The 19,242-nt window shown below is 41.5% G+C and overlaps 1 protein-coding gene across 2 annotated transcripts; it reads right to left on the bottom strand.

Moving 5' to 3' along the window:
- On the bottom strand, positions 1 to 17,163 carry atf7a (activating transcription factor 7a). Of its 2 annotated transcripts, XM_077600525.1 has the most exons (12): positions 17,105 to 17,163; positions 11,516 to 11,587; positions 7,296 to 7,389; positions 7,028 to 7,143; positions 5,758 to 5,922; positions 5,551 to 5,699; positions 4,303 to 4,396; positions 4,094 to 4,216; positions 3,063 to 3,212; positions 1,882 to 2,070; positions 1,247 to 1,352; positions 763 to 914 (listed from the first exon to the last, which is right to left on the bottom strand). In XM_077600525.1, the coding sequence occupies exons 2-12, from the start codon at positions 11,561 to 11,563 to the stop codon at positions 886 to 888; spliced, it is 1,263 nt and encodes a 420-aa protein (XP_077456651.1). In that variant the 5' UTR covers positions 11,564 to 11,587; positions 17,105 to 17,163; the 3' UTR covers positions 763 to 885. The 2 variants fall into 2 exon arrangements, with proteins under 2 accessions (XP_077456660.1, XP_077456651.1); XM_077600534.1 differs by lacking the exon at positions 17,105 to 17,163 and having other exon boundaries at positions 1 to 882.
- Between the last annotated feature and the right edge of the window lie 2,079 nt (positions 17,164 to 19,242).

The following is a 19,242-nucleotide window of genomic DNA, read 5'->3' as shown; positions in this document are numbered from 1 at the left end:
TGACGCCCTTTCAAAACAATTTTAAAGTTTTGGGAAGCTCACTGAAAGCACTTGTTTTAGGTGCTCGGTAAAAAAAAAAACAAGAAACAACGCTGTCCTATTATATAGGATTTGTGAAGCGAAAGACGCGTCTAAAAATCTGGCATAGTCTACTGCGAACTGCCACCATAGTAGATCACTTTTGTCCTTCTGATCAAACATCACAAAGGCATGGACTCAAGTGCACTGCACCAGCCACAAATGATCCATCTCCAAGTCCTTTGTTCACCAAAGGTTGAGTGATAGCAGCTCTGCAAACCTGTCCGACCGGCCACAACCCATCTTACCGGGTGCACTTAAACGTGCTGTGTAAATCCAGTCGAAAAGGCCCGAGTGTTGTTGTCTGCCGTGGTCTGTAAGAGTCGTACATATGAAATATTGAGTGAGGGCGTGGAGGCACAATGCGCAAAACGGGGAGTCCAGCCCCTGTCATCTATGGCAAAGTGAACAGGAAGCACTCTCCAAAAGTTTCAGTCCATTTCCAGAAGGCTGATGCTACTGAGCTCCAGGCCACAGCACGGTGGGGACTTGAAGGGGCTGTGGAGACCAAGTTGTTCTTCACTCGAAAGAAAAAACAAAAAGCATGTTTGCGTGGAGACATCGCTCATCATCTGGCAGCGGAGTGCGAATGCGCCGCCATGATGATGTGAGAGGCTCCGCTCTCGACGCTCTGCTGGTGTCCCAATCCGGCCAGCACGGACATAGCCATGGCCTCTGCAGCCGCCCTCGAGTTTAGGCCGTTGTGATTGGCCGAGTGGTTGGGCGCCAACACGCCACGTTGGATCACTGGGGCGGGGGAACCCGTCGTCTCTGGGGTCTCTTTCATGTTGTCGTCGACAGCGACTGTTAACGAGACACCATATTTGTACTTGAAGCTGGTGGAAAAGCAAAATATCACACACTAGTCAACATGAAAGACACCTCATTGACTGCCATTGACAGCAATACATGTCGAAACACTGTAGCCGGATTCTCTTGCACACCTCTCAATTGTCAAATTTAAGGCTATTTTATTACCATTACGCGAGGAGGGTAAAAAGAATATGACGTGTGAGGGTATTTGATTTTTTTATGTTTTTAAGGGGGGGATGTGTATCTTATGGTGGTACCAAAATAATCAGAATAAGAGACCCCTGTAGATGGCAGTATCACTGTCTTGTAAGAAGTGTCTCTTTACCAAAGTCTCATCAATTGCTTGGTCGCTCACCCAGGTAAGAGGATTTCTTCTGCAAGGTGGTGACAGGACAGTCCTTGTGCGCCAGCAAAAGCTGCTTCAAGTGAGCCACTTCGTTTCTCAACAGAGACACCTCGTTCTGGACAACAAAAATTTGGGAATAAATCAATACAAGATTCCACATTAGAACAGAATTGTGAGTGGATTGTGTTAACCACCACAGCCACCGGGCCACCTCTGTTATTTCTTTCATATTTTGTTTATAATTAGTTAGCCCTGCTTAAAATGCAGCCCGGCGGAAGAGGGGATAGCACGGCGGCCTCATAGTTCTGGGGTCATGGGTCCCATCCCAGGTTGCGTGGGTTTTTGCCCGGGTACTCCGGTTTCCTCCCACATCTCAAAGACATCCAGGCTAGGCTGGTTGAAAACTCTAAATTGCCCCTAGATATGAGTGTGAGCGCGAATGGTTGTTCAGCTCCTTGTGCCCATGCGATTGCCTTCCCACCGAATCAAAGTGTCCCCCACTTGGTGCCCATAGTTAGCAGCTGGGGTAGGCGAACACTCTAAATTGTATATATAGCCAAATGAGGGTGGATTGAAGGGAAAAATTGTTCTTTTCAGAAGTCTAGGTACATCATAGATATTATTCATCTTCTACATTGACATACCGACAGTGAGATGTTCATGCTGCTGAGTTCCTCTGCCTTTTTCTCCAGGGAGTTGACCCACAGTTTGCGCTTTTGCCTGCAGCGTGACGCTGCCGCCCGGTTCCTCTCGAGGAAGCGCTGCCGTCGCTCGTCTGGGTCATCTTCTCCCGTTCGTCGTCGACGCCCACCCGTTGGCTGTGCTGGAGATACCTGCGGATGGTGGGGCAGGTGGGGTACATGCAGACACAGTTTGGCGGCGGGGCAGTAAAAAAAATTTGCATGATTAATCGCTTAAGTTATTTCTGTAGATCACGGTCCTGAAAAAATATATATTCGGTAAGACATAGGTCAGAAACTTTTTTGCAAAACGATGACAGTGGACAATAATTCAATTAATTTTATCACTATTATATCATATTATCATTTTATATATTTAAAATTAATGAATTAAATTAATCTCATTATACTTGTATAATGACAATAAAAGCATTCAATTCAATTCAATTCAAGAAAACAGTGAGCAGGACCCTCACATTTAAGCACCAAAGACTAGCAGTGTCTAAGTACAATACTCAAGATCAGATTGTTTGAGTGTCAATTTAGTTGGCAGACAATTGGGGGTATGACTGAACATATCGCTGGCATCAGGCAGAAAGCTAATAACTGCCAAACCAGCACTTTTCAGGAAATTACACATGAAAAATGACATGTTTCTAGAGCCATTTTCCAACCATCCTGATTGATCTGTAACTTGTAGCTTTGACAGAAATAGTAAGGATTTGTGAAAAATTAATAAATGCACCAAATATGAACATACTTTGAGGTTTTTGTGCGCCGCCAATGATATGTTGCTTCTGTAAAAGCATGTGAAGCACTAGAACCGTTTTCTTTTTGGTTTCTTTTATCCATCCATCAAGTCCCATCACTTGGTTTTTATAAACATTTCATATGTGTACACAGCCTCTTCTTTATGGATGATCTCTGACTGGCATCATGCATGATCCATCTGTGCTCTTTTACAAGGAGCACAGAGGACCGTATTAAGCGCTAAATTATCTTCTTGTGCTGGCTACCAACTGGTTAGCAACTAAATGCTTGTCACGTACCATCAAATGATATTTAAATGCTGATTACATGCAGGTCAAGGCAAGTGAGCAAACTTGCAGTGAATCTGTAAGTGGCTGACAGTCAATACCATGTACCTGAGGCTGTGAAGGGGATTGAGCATCTGGCTGTTGGACAAGCAATTGGCTCTGTTCCGCTCTCTGAGGCACCATGGGACTGTTACTCATGGCCATCATGCCGATGCTGTGTCCTGTTGGGCTGTGCTGGGATAGCGTTGCCTTCAGACGCTAGAGAAAAAGGCATCAATCAGAAGGGAGACTTTGATAGGACTTGGCCAAGCTCAAAAAATCAATTCCTACATCAGCAAGAAACGGGGGAATCAGACAGACAGACCATTGGGCTTACGCTTACAGTCGGTTTGTTGGGCCTCATTTGTCAACCTGGCAAAAAAAGATTCTAAATCTTAGAACTGAAATCCATCAAATGTGTAGGTGCCCCCCAAAAAATGCCTACACTAGTCAAATGCACTGCAGCAAGTACTTTCTGTAGATAAATGCCTCCTATTATAAACTCCTGCGCAATTGGTTGCAAAGAGGACCAGGGAAGACACAGAATTTGGCGCTTGCAGGAAAGGTGGCAACCTGCAGAATTATACCATTTAATGTAATGAATAAACCAGTTTAAAAATTGTTTATAGTGTAATAATATAGGATAAATGTTTACTTGGAGAACTGAGATTTTAGTATATTTACTTATGATGCTAAAATTCTGAGTATTTAGATAATTTAAAGGTTAACAGTCCCTCTAAATATTCATTTGATTAGCAAAGCAATTTCAATTAATCGATGAATTGTTGGACGTCTGGCAGCTGTTGCAGTTTCTAATGTTTAAAATTTGCATACTATTACACATTTTATAATGTCATATTTAAACTAAAATTAGTTGCTGCTTTAGTTCCATGTATTTGTTGCATTTCTCCTTACATTTCTCTTAGCAAGATTGTGATCATATCAATAACTGCTCATTTCTTTACTCTTTATTTTAAACCCAAGACGTCATAAGCGAAAAGGAAGGCAGTGGGTGACTACAGGGTAAAGATGGAGAAAAAAAAGGCAAATAGATGAGAAAAAACAGTGATGAAGTTACAGATCGCTATACAAGCGCTCACCATCTTGGCCTCGGAGTGGATGCTATATCCAGAGGGGGAGTTTGAACCGCTGCTGCTACTATTTCCAAGAGGAGGACCAGGGATTCCCGGAATGTTTGGTACCATGCACATGGGTCGAGCAAGCTTTGGAGTACAAGAAATACAACATACGCTGAAATGACTGGGAAAAATATGTCTTTCTAAAAAGTATTTTGTTGTGCAGGCCTTACACTGATGACAGATGGCATCTGAATTGGACTTGGGAGGACAGGCACCGCCTGACCCGAGGGGAGCATCATCATGGAGTAGTGGCTTGTTGGCGAACTAGAAAGAATTACAGAGGTTATTGTACGCGTGACAAAGCTCCGAGTTTTTATATACTGTATATAATCGTTACAAGGTGTGCTTAGGGCACCTGTACAAGTAATTGGATTGGATTGGAACTTTATTTCATCCCATATCCGGGAAATCTCCTTGGTTGCAGTAGCAAAAGTAAAAGGCAAAGTATATGGGAAGCATTGAGAAATATTAAAATGCAATTAAAAATACACTTTAGTACATTACATAAAATTAGGAAACATTTGTTTTTAATACTTTTTAGGATACTTTAGTTACGTACAATACTAACAGATATGCCAGTGAAGCCTGATAACTACTAACTATCCTTTGAGCTAATCTACCTATGTGGCTTTCTTGCGATATTTGCTAATAAGCAATGTTTGGACCTGGAAGTAGCATGTACTGCAATCAATTAAACGATACTGACAACAGTATATATATGGACCACGCAAAGTAGAGAATTTTTAATGCATCTGGATCAGCAACTTGATTTTGACAATATTCATAGCGATTGACGTCTTTTGAGTGTGAGCTTCCTGGTCATATGTTGAACGATAGCAAATAATTCAACCTTTGTTGCCTTTCATTGCATTTAACACGTTTCCACCGGTTAAAGCAGAGGAATGAGAGGGCCATGCTATGACACGGTCTTTAAAGCGCTAAAGGCAAATTGCTCTGACGTTGCAACTCAGAAACAACGAATGCTCGCTCCCATGGAGAAATTTATCACTTCTCGGTAACAAGTTTTAAAAAATAAGAAAATTGACTCAATGGATTATACTGGGATTAGCTCAAATTTTAGAGGGACTATCTTGGTTAGGATAAATGGAACAGAAAATGAAAAAATAAATGAAGCATTTGGTGTATGGAAGGAGCCCTGCTGCTCTCTTTTTTTCCTCTGGCTCTCCCCGCGGACTGTTTTCTTCCTACATTCAGGTTACAAAACTTTGTGGGAATCTCACATGTTATGTCATTGTCGACATCTCTCTCGTGGTGAGTTCCCATCAGATGCAAAACCCTTTAGACAGAATTTCGGCTCTGAATTTCGCGATTACGATACTTGTATCATTACGGGTTAACTAATGTTTTTTCCCAGGAGGCAGATAGTGGTGAACGACAAGAGGTTAGCGTTGACTCACCCCAAAGTGCGATTAGAAGGTGGTGCCTGTGTGATAACAGATGTGGGCGACGGCATGGTGGGCTGAAGGCTGTCAAAGCCCAAGTGCAGGGGAAGGGAACCTGGTCGTACAATGGTGGGTGTCGGGGCAGAGCTCCTTGGTGGCATGTCCTGTGACAATATCATTAGCAGGTAGCTCTTGTTTAGAATGACAAAACGTCCATCTTACCTTCCCCTTGACCAAGGTTTCACTTCTGCTCTCTGGTGCTGCAGAGATAGAGTCAGGACTGTCTGGTGGCGAGGAGTCAACCTCAAGAGGTGCCTCCTCTTTAACCTTCATATCTGACGGTGTCTGCAAGCTCATGTCCAAAGCCACTGAAGAGGGGGCATGGAGCTGAGAACATAGGGAAGAAGAGATAAATACTCTGGATATCAGGGGTGCCCAAACTTTTTTGCTCCAAAATCTACTTTTAAGTGAACAGACCTCCCACCATCTACTTATTTTTGGGCCACCGACAAAGCTCAGCAGTTATGTTTGTGGATATACCCCACGTGAGATTGCGCAACGGCACCCACTGCAGCCTCCTGCATTGTTTGCGACCAACGAGACCACCAATAAGAGTGGCTTTATCCCGTGAGCAGGTTGGCTGCAGACAAGCCAATAACCTAGTAAAGAAAACCAATAGACTGGATCAATTGGTAATGTGGCTCCATCTCCCAATAGAAGGTTGGCCGTCTACTTGTACGAAATCAACATATTGAACACCCGTTTCTGTTTTTATGGCAACATAAGACAAAGAAGAAAGGAACACATGGACTTCAAGTGGTTTGGTGTGACGTATTTCTAGCATGTGCAAATGTTTGTTACCAGCTGCTAAGGCAGAAATTCACTGTTTTAATTCCTTGTAATTAGTTATACTGTTGATAATTATCCTTTTTTTTAATCAATAAACCAATTTCAAAATTCCTGAGAGGCTGAAATTCTGAAGATTTTGACAATTTAAAGTTTAACAATGTCTTTAAATGTTCATTTGATTAGCATAGCAATTTCAATTAATCGATGAATTGTTGGATCTGTGGTAGCTGTTGATTATACAGCTTCTAACGTTTAAAATCTGTATTTTATAATTTCATATTATTGTAAATATTGTATAAATGCACAAGTCACGCTCATCCGACCTTCACAACGCCTTAGTCAATCTTCTCGTGCAAGCAAGTTGTAATAGAAAAATGAGACGCGGACCTTCAAGTGAGAGCACATTTATTTCCGTAAACAATGTGCCACGTGACATCGTATTTTTTCCACATACGCTTGAGTCAACATCGTGTTCTATAAGCATGTACTTTGTGTGCACGCGTGTCACTTCAAGGACGCTTTTGAGCATAAAGTGAACAATGACAAACAAACGCTGTATTTGTGGGACAAATAAAGAGATCACAACATTTGCACATGGCAATATTTTAAACCAAGACAAAGCACAACCAAGAAAACATCTTACAGAGTTCTTTACTCGCTTGTTGTCATCGTCATCTTGTTCAAAGGAGTTGGCCAGATCATTGAACAGACCGACCTCCTCACAGTTTTTTAGAAAACGAGTTGGAGTGGGTGTTTGGTCTGGGAAAAAAAAGCAAACCAAAGTAAACCTATCACGCTTAGTCACTGTAGATACAAACACAACTATGAACATAGTGGAATAGTTGCTTTTAAAACCCTAATAGTTGAGGGCGGGAGAGGGTTCAATATTTAATGAATAGTATGATTATTACCTGCAATAATGACTGAGTCTGTCCTGGGTGCAAACTTTAATGTCATCTCATGCTTGTGTTTGTGTACGGCCAAGTGGTCCTCATTGGTAAATCTCTGTTGATGCGAAGAAGGAGAGAGAAAAAGGACATTGGATGGAGTTAATCTACATACTGTATAGCTAAAGGATGTCAAGATGTTTCCAATATATTTTCCCGCGTCCCTTTTTTCCACAGATCATGTGTTCAGATATCTTGGCTGACACCATAAAGATCGGTAGCGACCCAACGTCACAGAATTTGAATATGTACGTGCAATGAGTTTTGTCTCACATCAAGGCTGTATTTTTGTGTCGAACATTGGGGCAGTTGAGATTTACACCTCAGGAAGGTCTGAGGATATACCAAATTTAACTACCTCAATTATATTAAGTCATTCATTTGCCGTACCCCGTATCCTCACCTCAAATATATAGATATCATATTACAGTGACAAGGTTTAACTACCTCATATATATATATATATATATATATATATATATATATATATATATATATATATATATATATATATATATATATATATATATATATATATATATATATATATATATATATATATATATATAAAATATTACTGCGGAAAATGGTTTGCACGTCCGCATCACAGTTCTGAGATCGAGAGCCCAGTCCCAGGTTTGGACCTTCCTGTGATGAGTTTGCATATTCTCCTCGGGCTGGCATGAGTTTTAAAACCCACACACAAAGGCTGCATGACAGAAACTTTGGATACTCAAGCACAACATTTTTTTAGGGCTTCTTCCAATTTCATCATGCCCTTACATACACTTAAAGAAGTCAGCAAACACAGCACCAAATCGCTCTGCCAACTCCTCTCTGCTTTCTGATATTGGGCAAACAGCCATTTTGAGCAGAACTGCTAATTCCAGGTGCCTTACTGTCGCGACGCAAAGCATCCCGGATTGTCGCACGACGCATTCCTGCATGCTGGGCTCGAGCTCCCTTACAGGTTGTGGTGGAGACCGCCATTTGACGGGGCGTGAAGACCACAACAAGGCCACAACTAACCCAATAACAGAATTTACAAAGACACCACCAATATTATTGTGACAAGACGATCCGATTCATGATTGTAACTGATAGACGAATGGAACTAACAACAGGTCAGCTATTTAACATTTACAGTTGCGAACTTGAGAAAAATGCACAAACATATTTTGCTCATTATTATGTTAGCAGAATAACCATACAATGTCAGGAAAAAAATGGAGGAAAAAGCAGATGACAAGCAAATACGCAAAAATAATCAGGTTTTTAGTCATGGAGAGTTTTGAAACTTTGGCATATACTAATCTCATCTCATCTCATTTTCTGAACCGCTTTATCCTCATTGGGGTCCCAGGGGGTTCTGGAGCCAATCCCAGCTGTCTCCGGGCCAGAGGCGGGGGACACCCTGAATTGGTGGCCAGCCAACCACAGGGAACAAGGAGCCGGACAACCACGCACACTCACACCCATACCTAGGGGCAATTAAGAGTGTCCAATCAGCCTCCCATGCATGTTTTTGAAATGTGGGAGGAAACCGGAGTACCCGGAGGAAACCCACGCAGGCCCGGCGAGAACATGCAAACTCCACTTTGGAATACTTCTTAACAAATTTTAGTTAAAAAGGTCTCCAAACGATTGACTATTAAAATACTGTAGCTGTTGATTTTTGTTGTTGTTTCTTTAGTTCATTCGGCACTTGAGAAAGTCATACGCCAGTTTTGTGGAGAAGTGCCCACGTGAATCCATCAGCGGTGTAGGAAGAATAATCTTAGCTATGGCACCAGGCTCGTTGCTATTGGCTGCATCCTATTTTAAGGGTGCCGTGTTGCAGTTGCAAATGCTGCCATGAGTGAAGTGGAAATACCGTCAAGTGTGTGCGAGAGTGTGAGTGTGTGCGTGTGTGTGTGGGAGCAGGGGGGGCATTATTTTTAGGACAGCTAGGCCACATTACCCAAAGAACTCCACGTTGTTTGCAGAGTCTTGCTGAGGAAACGAACACACTAATCACCATGCAGGAGGTACTGGCATATAAGGTTACCACGACTCACATAAAAAAATACTGGCCAGCATGGAAAGGGGGGGTGGGGGGTATGCAGTTGTTGTTGTTTCTGTCGTTAGCTTGTGAAAGGAAAACGAAGAGCAAAGGCAGAAGTAAAAAATGATGGCAGTGATTCAGGCTTTCCGGGAAGAAAACTACTACGTAGAACGGTAGTGGGGTAGAAATTATCATACATACTGTGGTTAAATCTTACTGCATGTTTTATGAAATTCGAAATTCAACCAACAACTAGTTAATGATCCAATTTTACAACAAATATTTTGATATTCGACAAATTGTTTAGAGATTTATACAGGAAAGTCGTGTTAGACAGAATAGCATAGTGCAGCTTGTACAGGTGTTACTTGGAAGTGACCATTTCTTTGACAGAAGCTGTTTGATCTTTTTTGGGGGGAATTAAAGTAAATCAGGAAAACGGTGCCAAATTATCAATTTCACTGGAGCATACACAAGATATAAGATTTTTAAAAGATATGGATTCAATAAGGGATTGTAAAACTAGTTTGCGTGCCCTAAGTAATAAATTCCAATAGAATGGGAAACGGCGGCCCAGCTGCTGAGTGGTTATGCGTCGGCCTCACAGTTCTGGGGTCCTGGGTTCAAATCCATCTCGGTCCACCTGTGAGGAGTTTACATGTTCTCCCCGGGCCTGTGTGGGTTTCCTCTGGGTACTCCGGTTTCCTCCCACATTCCAAAGAGATGCATGGTAGGCTGGTTGGACACTCTAAAGTGCGCCTAGGTATGAGTGTGAGTGTGCATGGTTGTCTATCTCCTCGTGCCCTGCAATCGGCTGTCCACCGATTCAGGGTGTTCCCCGCCTGGTGCCCGAAGTCAGCTGGGATAGGCTCAAGAAATGAATGAATGTATGAATAGTTCTGAGATGCTTATATGAGCAAAACAGGATCTCCAGACAATCCATTACAACAATGTGTCCTGTCTAATTTGAAACTTCAACTCCATTCATTGTCAAGAGGGTTTTATCTGTTAATTTAACTGCATTGCCGTAAGAACACAAAACTCTTAAACATAGTAGTGATATGAGTCCTGTCGACCCACCTTTTGATTAAATTAATTGGAAAAAGAATTAACCTGATCAATGGACATTTAATATTAAACCTTTGATAAGTAGCAAACCAACAGGGGAAGAATGCATGGTTAATTACGCTAAATAACACTGGCCAATTTTTCTTTTTCCCTTTTCTGTTGCATGTTCTTTAACTGTTACTGTAAAACTTTTGGTTGCTGATTTCAAAACTGCAATAATTTTCAAAGTAAGATGCTTTAGTTTATATGTGCTATACTAGGAGTGATATTATAAAGATCCTTTATATAGTTTCACCCGATACCAACTTTTCACTTTTTTTGCAGGGTAACATATACATTTTTCTGAATAGTTATCAGCATTATTTAGCTTGTCATAGTTGGCCCATTTTGACATAATGGAGCACATTGGCAGCAATGCAATGCAGCACATTGTGTTGCTGTCCTGTGTCTACAGTTGTCCAAAACTCTGGCATAAACAGGTACTATTTTGCTTAAATCATCACAACAAAGAGAGAATGATGAAGTCAGACTCTTTACGAGTAACTATTTTGGATTCGATTGGATATTAGAAAATATTGTTTCAGCCTATCCAACTGTTGACAACTAAAGGAAACCACTTGTCTCAGTTCCACAGCTGCATACCAAGTGCTGGCATCAGGCAAGTGAAACGAATAATGGTGTTTACTTCACAGGAGAGTGCCAAAAAAACAAGTCCCCTCGGTATCCAATGTCCTTTTATAGCAAACAACGACAGAAAAAGTGTCATTCATTCATTTACAAAAGCCCATCGATTATATTCTCCTGCCTCTGATCTTTTTTCAATCCAATCGGTTTCAAGCTAATTTCTGACAAAGCCTTCTTTAGAATCTCTTGTAAAGTCTGCAGGCATGTGAGTCACTACGCAGACGTTCCGACAGGTTGAAACGGTATAACTGTGCTTACTCACGAGGGCCTCCGAACTGACTCACCACGAGAGGAGACGGACGGCACTGCCCCCCCACACACACAAGGCGAGCATCTTTGTATACACATAAATGGCAGAAATGGCGAAAGTAGAAGAGAGTCAACTTACCTGTCCGCAGCCAGGAGCGTGGCACACAAAAGGTCGTTCGTCGCCCATTTTTGCAAGGAGCTTGCAATGTGACTGTAGGAGAGGAGAAAAGGAGAACATAACTAGGCGGTTTCTCGCTTGATGCGTCTTTAGTCTGAGCGGGAGGCTATTTAAAAATAACCCCTGCCATGGAGAAGGGAAAAAAAGCACAGCCAGGCAGCGCAAGCAAGTTTCCCTGGTGATATTTCCTCCACACGTGGGGGTTTCTGCCCGGCCAATGACGAGACAGCCTAGCGACATCTCACGCTTTCTCATCTTCTGTCCCATCTGCTTTGTAACCCCGCCTCCTCCATTTTTCTCGCTTCCATTTTTTTTATATCCAGCTGGTGCTTATCTGACAACTAATAGTACAGGCAGTTGAACTTTAATGGAGGGCAACTATTGAACTAAAGTTACCCATCAGGTGCAAAAGTAAGCTTTTGGGAGCATTTATGGTTTTGTGAATAAGAAAATGGATTGGGCACTGTCATTAACCACTCCATATCTAACAAAAAAAGTTGACTGGTAAAACTACAAAGAGCGTCTGATCCGTTTCCGCTCCGGCAGGAGAAGAAAACAATGAAAGAATGGCTCTGAAAGGGTGAAAAAAAACCTCCATCTTGTATCACAACTTTTATCACTAAGGATTTATGCCCATATGTTATTAACAAGACAGGCTTTTGTGCTCTGATGCGGAAGCTGGAGCCCAGATTCAAACTCCCAAGGCATAAGTAAAGACCTTTTTTTGGAAGATTGCTTTAGACACTGCGATTATTTTACACTGAAGGAAGGCCATTGTTGCGGCATAAGAGCAGCTTTTCTCATAGAGGTTGCTGAAGGCACATTTCTTCAAAAAGTTACCCCTGGATGATTTTGTGATTTTACCCCAATAAGAGAATGATAGAGATAGATAGTTTTATACTATAAAGCAGCCGCAAATTGAGAGCACTTCTAATCAGAATTGAACGCCAAGCTTTTGATGAGGCAACTCTTTTAGCAATTTCTTTATGTCTTTGAATTCTTACATTTGTATGAATAGTGTGTGTGATTAATTGTGTGGCATGCACAAAATATACAGTAGAATGGTAGTTGCACCGGTCGGAAAACAATTACAATAACTATATTTCACAATATACAACAACACCATCATGTTTTCAAATCTCTTTCAATGTATAGTTTAAATGACATATATCCCATATTATTGTCTTTTCCACTAAAAACACTTCTAAAAACATTTGCATGCATCATCACATTCATTATGTAAATAGCTCCTGCCCCATCAACTCCGAAAAAAGCGCAAAAGTATACAACATGGCTAAAAAAAAAAAAATATGGAGCATTTTGTCAGCTAATCTTTCAATTCATCTTTTTTTAAGACAACGTTCTCCTACATAATAGCCGTTTACCATTTGACCCATCACCAAAATTCCCTCCTTTATAAGTTGAAAAACTACATACAAACTACCAAAAACACTCAACAACAATAAAAACTGAGCCACTGGGGAGGAGCCTTATTTAGTAAAGCCGTGCCCCTTTCTAACAGAAATGTAGCATCCATCTTCCCTCATCTGTAAGCAATTATAAAGCATTGGTCTGCCTCTATCGTCAGTAAGTCGCCTAAGAAATCTACAAGACATTCTTCTAAGTATTTTATGGTTTTCTATATGTCAGTTTTGATGGCGCACAGAAACCCTCCTGAACTCATCCCCAACTACCCCCAAAATCCCCCCTCCCCCGCAGTTTTGCTTTGCAACAAGTGAGTCTTGTTTCTACGGCATATTGGTGTCAGGGCCCTCACAAAGCTCTTCCAATCGGCTGAATCTATTTGGGCAGTAAGCAGTGTGCACACGGGACTATGTCGTGCTCGTTAGACCGAGGGTGTGCACCGCGTGTGGGAGTCAACACATTTAAATTTTGGAAGGAGAAGACACGAACTGGGCTAGCACTGACATGAAATGTCACATTTGAGTTTTCGGGGCACGTCCAAAATGAAGGCCTAAAAGGACAGAGTAAAAAAGAATATTTAGATCTAGTAGCTGCTGTACCATTCATTAAATCCATTGACTACCATTGGTATACATACATAGATATCCAATCTATTTGAATGGGGACTGTTTGTTACATATTTATGTACTTTTGTAAAGCAAGATTAAATGAACTACGACCACCCGTCTCGCTCCCTTAAAGCCTCATTAGCTCAGATATGTTCTCTATTGGCTAAAGAGAAACTACAAGCAAGAATAAATTCGCAAATCCAAAGAGTGGGCATGCCCTCTACTGGCCAAGTAGGAACTTCCAAGCAACAATGAGAATCAGGCCTGATACAACTTTTTTCATTTTGACCCATGCACGAATAAATGAGGAGTAACAGTTTTAGTTAGTGTCCTTACCAAAAACAAAAAGAACAAAACAGGTGAGACCTTGAGCCCTCCCTTTGGGTGGCCTAAAAATTAAGGATGAACATTAAGTGACCAGCAGAGTGGACCAGACTTCAGAATAAGGGTTCCGTTATCTGTATCTTTAAGAACACACAATTGCTGCGTCGGAATGAGCAGTTTGGTGCAAAGAAGTCTGACAAACTGACAAAGGCGCTTGGAAAATAAATACGTATCCACCAGAATGCAGTTGTGTAGTTTACAAAAATAGAGCTCATAAGCAGACAATAGAAAATACCAATTTAAAAACCATCAAACAAGAAACAGCGCAGTCTCATGCTGCGGTATAAGCTAAGAAACAAATTACTGTATACCACCAAGCAGAGTTACCTGATGTTTACATGCACGCATGTTTAGATGCATTTTGGCAGTGTGTGGGTGTGCGTGACTAACAAGAAGGAATTGTGTTGAAATTGCTTAAAGGGTCTACTGTAGCCCTTTATTAATCATATTTATTTTAATATTGTGGGCGGACTGGTGGCGCGAGTGGTTAGCGTGTCGGCCTCACAGCTCTGGGGTCCTGGGTTCAAATCCAGGTCACGTCACGCTGATTGAAGACTCTAAATTGCCCCAAGGTATGGGTGTGAGTGTGCATGGTGGTCCGTCTCCTTGTGCCCTGTGATTGGCTGGCCACCAATTCAGGGTGGCCCGGAGTCAGCTGGGATAGGCTCCAGCACCCCCCGCGACCCTAATGAGGATGAAGCGGTTGAGAAGATGAGATGAGATTTGAATATTGAATTTCAAGTGTTCCTATTTTCATCTTCAAGGTGACATGGAAATCTTGAGGGAGCAATTTTTTTCTCCTTCCGACTGAGCTGCAGCCAAGCTCCCGCCGTTGAACTTGGGTTTCTCCAACTCAGCAGGTGTAAGGGAACAAGTCTCAGCTATAAGCAGCCACAGCCACCCAGTGTTTGATGTGGCTTGCTAGGAAACTGACTAAACAAACTGTATTAATAGATCATGCTGCGGCCATGACGTTGGAATCGGAGGCTCTGATTGCCAGCGGATAGGGGGGGGGGGGGGGGGGGGGGGGCTGGGGCTGACAAAAAGAAAAGGATGAGGACGAGATGGTTGGAAGAACAAAAGTCGACTATAGATCCACTGTTGGGTCCTGAGGTGCTGTTAATGTGGGTTATGACCTTCTCAGCTGGGTGTGTACATGTATTTTTGTAACAAGCAGACCTGAAATTTAGTCATTGGAACAAATGAAATCCAATACCTAACTGTTCTATATGTTACATTCACACTATGTGATCCCATCAGGCAGTGCAATACAAATAAAGCAACAGGTTATTTTTCCAATATGAAATCTACAAGTATTGATGAATGTACCCTGGTAATTCCTATAGTTTGGTACACCCATAAAAAAAATTGTAAATGGTTGAATTCATGAATGGACCAGCCTTCTATGCACATTTTTGGGATATGGGAGGAAACTGGTGTACCCAGAGAAAACCCATGCAGGCCCCAAACACAACGCAGAAAAGCCTGAACCCACCGAAGTTTAACTCCCAATATGAGCACTGTGGGCCATACGTCTTTAAGACTCCACCATCGTGTCGCCATTTTAGCAAGCATTATGTATATAATTTTTCAGTATTTCGTTATTTTTATATTCTCATCACATCTCATTTTCTATACCGCTTTAGGGTCGCGGGGGGTGGGGGGGATGCAGGAGCCTATCCCAGCTGACTCCAGGCCAGAGTCGGGGGACAACCTGAATCGGTGGCCACCCGATCACAAGGCACAAGGAGACGGAAGCCGGAGTACCCGGAGGAAACCCACACAGGCCCAGGGAGAACATGCAAACTCCACACAAGTGGACTGACCTGGATTTGAACCCAGGACCCCAGAGCTGTGAGGCTGACGCGCTAACCACTCGCTCCAGTGGGCTGCCCCTATTTTTATATTATGTTATGTAATTATAAATACATGAATACAATAACACAATTTTAATAAAAGCTAATTTAATGAAATCTAAAGGAATAAATACAGAAATACTCCGAAATAGGGGTAGGGTTATTTTTTATAATATTTAACTAATTGCATTAAATTGACGGCAATAGACGTCCAATTCACCAAAACATGAAGGACTGGCAGTGAATGCACATCGTTCAATGCCATTGACAAACGTTCATACGCCCCTCCAAGTCAAAATGAAATGGACGTCTAGCTCCATCAATAGTAAGTACTCCTTGAGGGGGAAAAATCGTGCATGAGTAGTTAAAATGTCACTTTATGGAGAGTAAATGTATTACCCATCTCTGGAATTAAAAAAAGGTGTGCCGGACACATGACCTACATTCAAGTGAAGGCGTTGAAATACATATATGCTTTGAATCCCGAGGCATTCGGCAGCTCAGGTATCAATACTAAACTTATCATTACGCGAGGCGAGTTGCGGGTCCGTACTTGCAAACCATCATATTCACGAAATAACAGCAAAGACGAAAACATATTTTCTGACATTGTATACGCTCAGGAAACCGAATCATGCATAATAAAATCTTGTGGCAACCGCGCCGAATAGTTTCTGCCTCCATCAATTTCAGGCAAAACTTGCCCCGCCTTTTACCGTAAGACGGCAACTAAGATCCTCTTGGATTGGCTTGAGCGCACGTCAATCAATAACATGTAAAGCAATCAAAGCCGGCGATGCTGTCACTCGCCTCCTTTTGAAGAATCTCATTGGCTAAAAGCCCCGAAATCCATTTTTGTATCCACGAGACAAAAAAAGAAAAAAAACACAAGTAATGGCTAACTGCTGTGCTATCGTTAACGACAGGCCGAGCGCACGCACGTCGCGGCGAATAACACCGTTATTATCCATTTCTCACATGAGCCCGAAGTTTAACAAACGCTAATGGACACGTCGCCGATTTATAAGACACACTTTACAGGCCATCAGATTGAACAAAGTCAGGGAAAATAACATAGCAGGAGACTGTTAGCAGACTGACACTTGAGTTCAAAGCAAGTGCGATTGAGAGGTTGGAGCAGTCACGGCGCTTGCCGTAAACTTTAAAAACATCGACACGGCATAAAACAAGCGTGCAGAATGCTACATTAGCACGGGGTAACACCGAGGGCACGTTTACGTTAAATTTAAATGTTTATAAAGTGTTTGCAAACTCACTCTTTCGGGCTCTCTCTCCTTTCCTCTTCTGGAATTTGACACTCCCCTCGACGACGAGTTATCGCGAGATCTCAAGTCATACGCACAAATTGACAACACTAATATTCTACCGAAAAGCGCTCTTTTTAATGTTTTATCGTCATTTTACATATATATCAGATAGAAATACAGTATTCACCGAAAGAAAAACAAGAACGCAATGTTAAACATTTCAAGGGCATCTATTGAAAAGTTATCATTAGTTCACTAACTCATTCACTTGTTGTGGTAGTTAGTAAAAGATGGAAATTGATATTTTTGGCCAATAGAAGTTAAATACAGCCCCACCTATTTGAATATGTTTCTTTTTTTTAATGTATTACTTGATTTTTTCCAATGTTATTTATATTTTATCACTCAGGTTTTATAAGCATTTTATTCGTTTTCATATCTTTTTCCCCAAATGCATGTTTCAATTAATTTATTAATTTAATATCAAATAATTTCATTGTTTTTATAGGTCTTCTCAAGTTAGTGTGGATAGCAAGTGGCAATATTGTTCCCTGGGTTGAAAGGTTGAGACCCCTATGCTATAGAAATGTAATAAAAACATTCGGTCTGTTCCAATTTATTTATTACATTAGAAACCAGAGTAGTAACTCGGGCAAAGGTATCATAATCATACTGAGATATATAATGATATATTGATAGTTTATAAATTACTTTAGTATGACAGTCCATTTTTGTGACATTATCCAAAACGTGATGCTTGGGGTGTCAAATGAACTTAAAAATCCATGCCATTTGATTACAGATAACGCATTGGAAACATGTCTTTGATTTAAAAAAAATGGCAGAAAAAGTTGAGTTGTTTCAAATCATTTCTTTTTTATTATCAGTAACAAGGCAGCGATGCCTCATTGCCAAGAAGTAAATCTAATTAGTTTTGCATCAAATAGTATTTTTTCGCTTTCAATAGCAACACAAGAGTTTATTTTGAAATGAATGGCGAATTGTACAAATATCTGCGCGCGCGCGTGCGTGTTTGTGCGCGTGTTGAGCCAATTGCGACTGGGAATAACAATCAACTTCAAGTGATGATCTATGTAACTAATGAGAAAAATAAATAGATAAAACTAGCCGCCACTTCTATTTACCTGTGGAGTGTGTCCCGACACGCGAGTTATTTTCACAGTGGGTTGGAAGAAAATGTTTTGTAGATTGCTGCCCTCAACATTTTCGCTCTTCCAAGCTGGATTCTGCTTTTGTCTGTGTGACGCCGAAGCTGCGGGTGCGGCTCCCGAGGTCTATTGTGACGTTTGCTGCAATCTTTTGATCTATACTTCATTTATTTATCCCCCCAAAAAGAAAAAAACATCAAACACACACACACACACAAAGTGAAAAAAAGTGGCAATGTAAAGAGGGCGGGGTCAATCCGATAAATCGCGTCCCGGGTTGCTTTGAGTCAGTCGGTCTGTACTATATAGGCTTTTTAACGGGACGCCAAAGGCTTAAAAGGCAACTCGAGAAGTAACTAAGAGCGCGCGCACGTTGAGTGTGACCTAACTCCATCTTGTTGATGTAAACCTTACATCATTTGCTGCTTTGAGTCAATCGGTCTGTACTATATAGGCTTTTTAACGGGACGCCAAAGGCTTAAAAGGCAACTCGAGAAGTAACTAAGAGCGCGCGCACGTTGAGTGTGACCTAACTCCATCTTGTTGATGTAAACCTTACATCATTTGATTTGATTCGTCCGAGGCTTAGTCCACATCAAGGCACCCCTAAAGTCCCCTTACAATGTCTTCCACGCACGTGCAGCACGTTCACATTATAACCGCAGCCACACTAAAATGACCTCTTAAAGTCTAAATGATGCGTGAGCTGCTGATGCTACGAGTTTATTCCAAACAATTGTTAGGGTAGTTTTGTTTTTGTTTTAAACCGCTTTGTACTTTTTCCCCCTCACCTATCCCTTACTTCGACCATAAAACGAGATTTAACAAGTATACGTAATAGTGTATGCTGTTGTTTTTAATGTGACGTTCACTTCCGGTCAAGTTTCTTGACAGTAAAGTGTGACCCAAACCAAACAAGGTATACCTACTTTAAAGTGAACGTTTCATGTGTATCACTGATGTATTTTGTTAGAAATA

This window comes from Stigmatopora argus, chromosome 1, assembly GCF_051989625.1.
Source record: "Stigmatopora argus isolate UIUO_Sarg chromosome 1, RoL_Sarg_1.0, whole genome shotgun sequence".
In the NCBI taxonomy this organism is placed as follows: Eukaryota; Metazoa; Chordata; class Actinopteri; order Syngnathiformes; family Syngnathidae; genus Stigmatopora; species Stigmatopora argus.
This window is presented reverse-complemented; position numbering and strand designations above follow the sequence as displayed.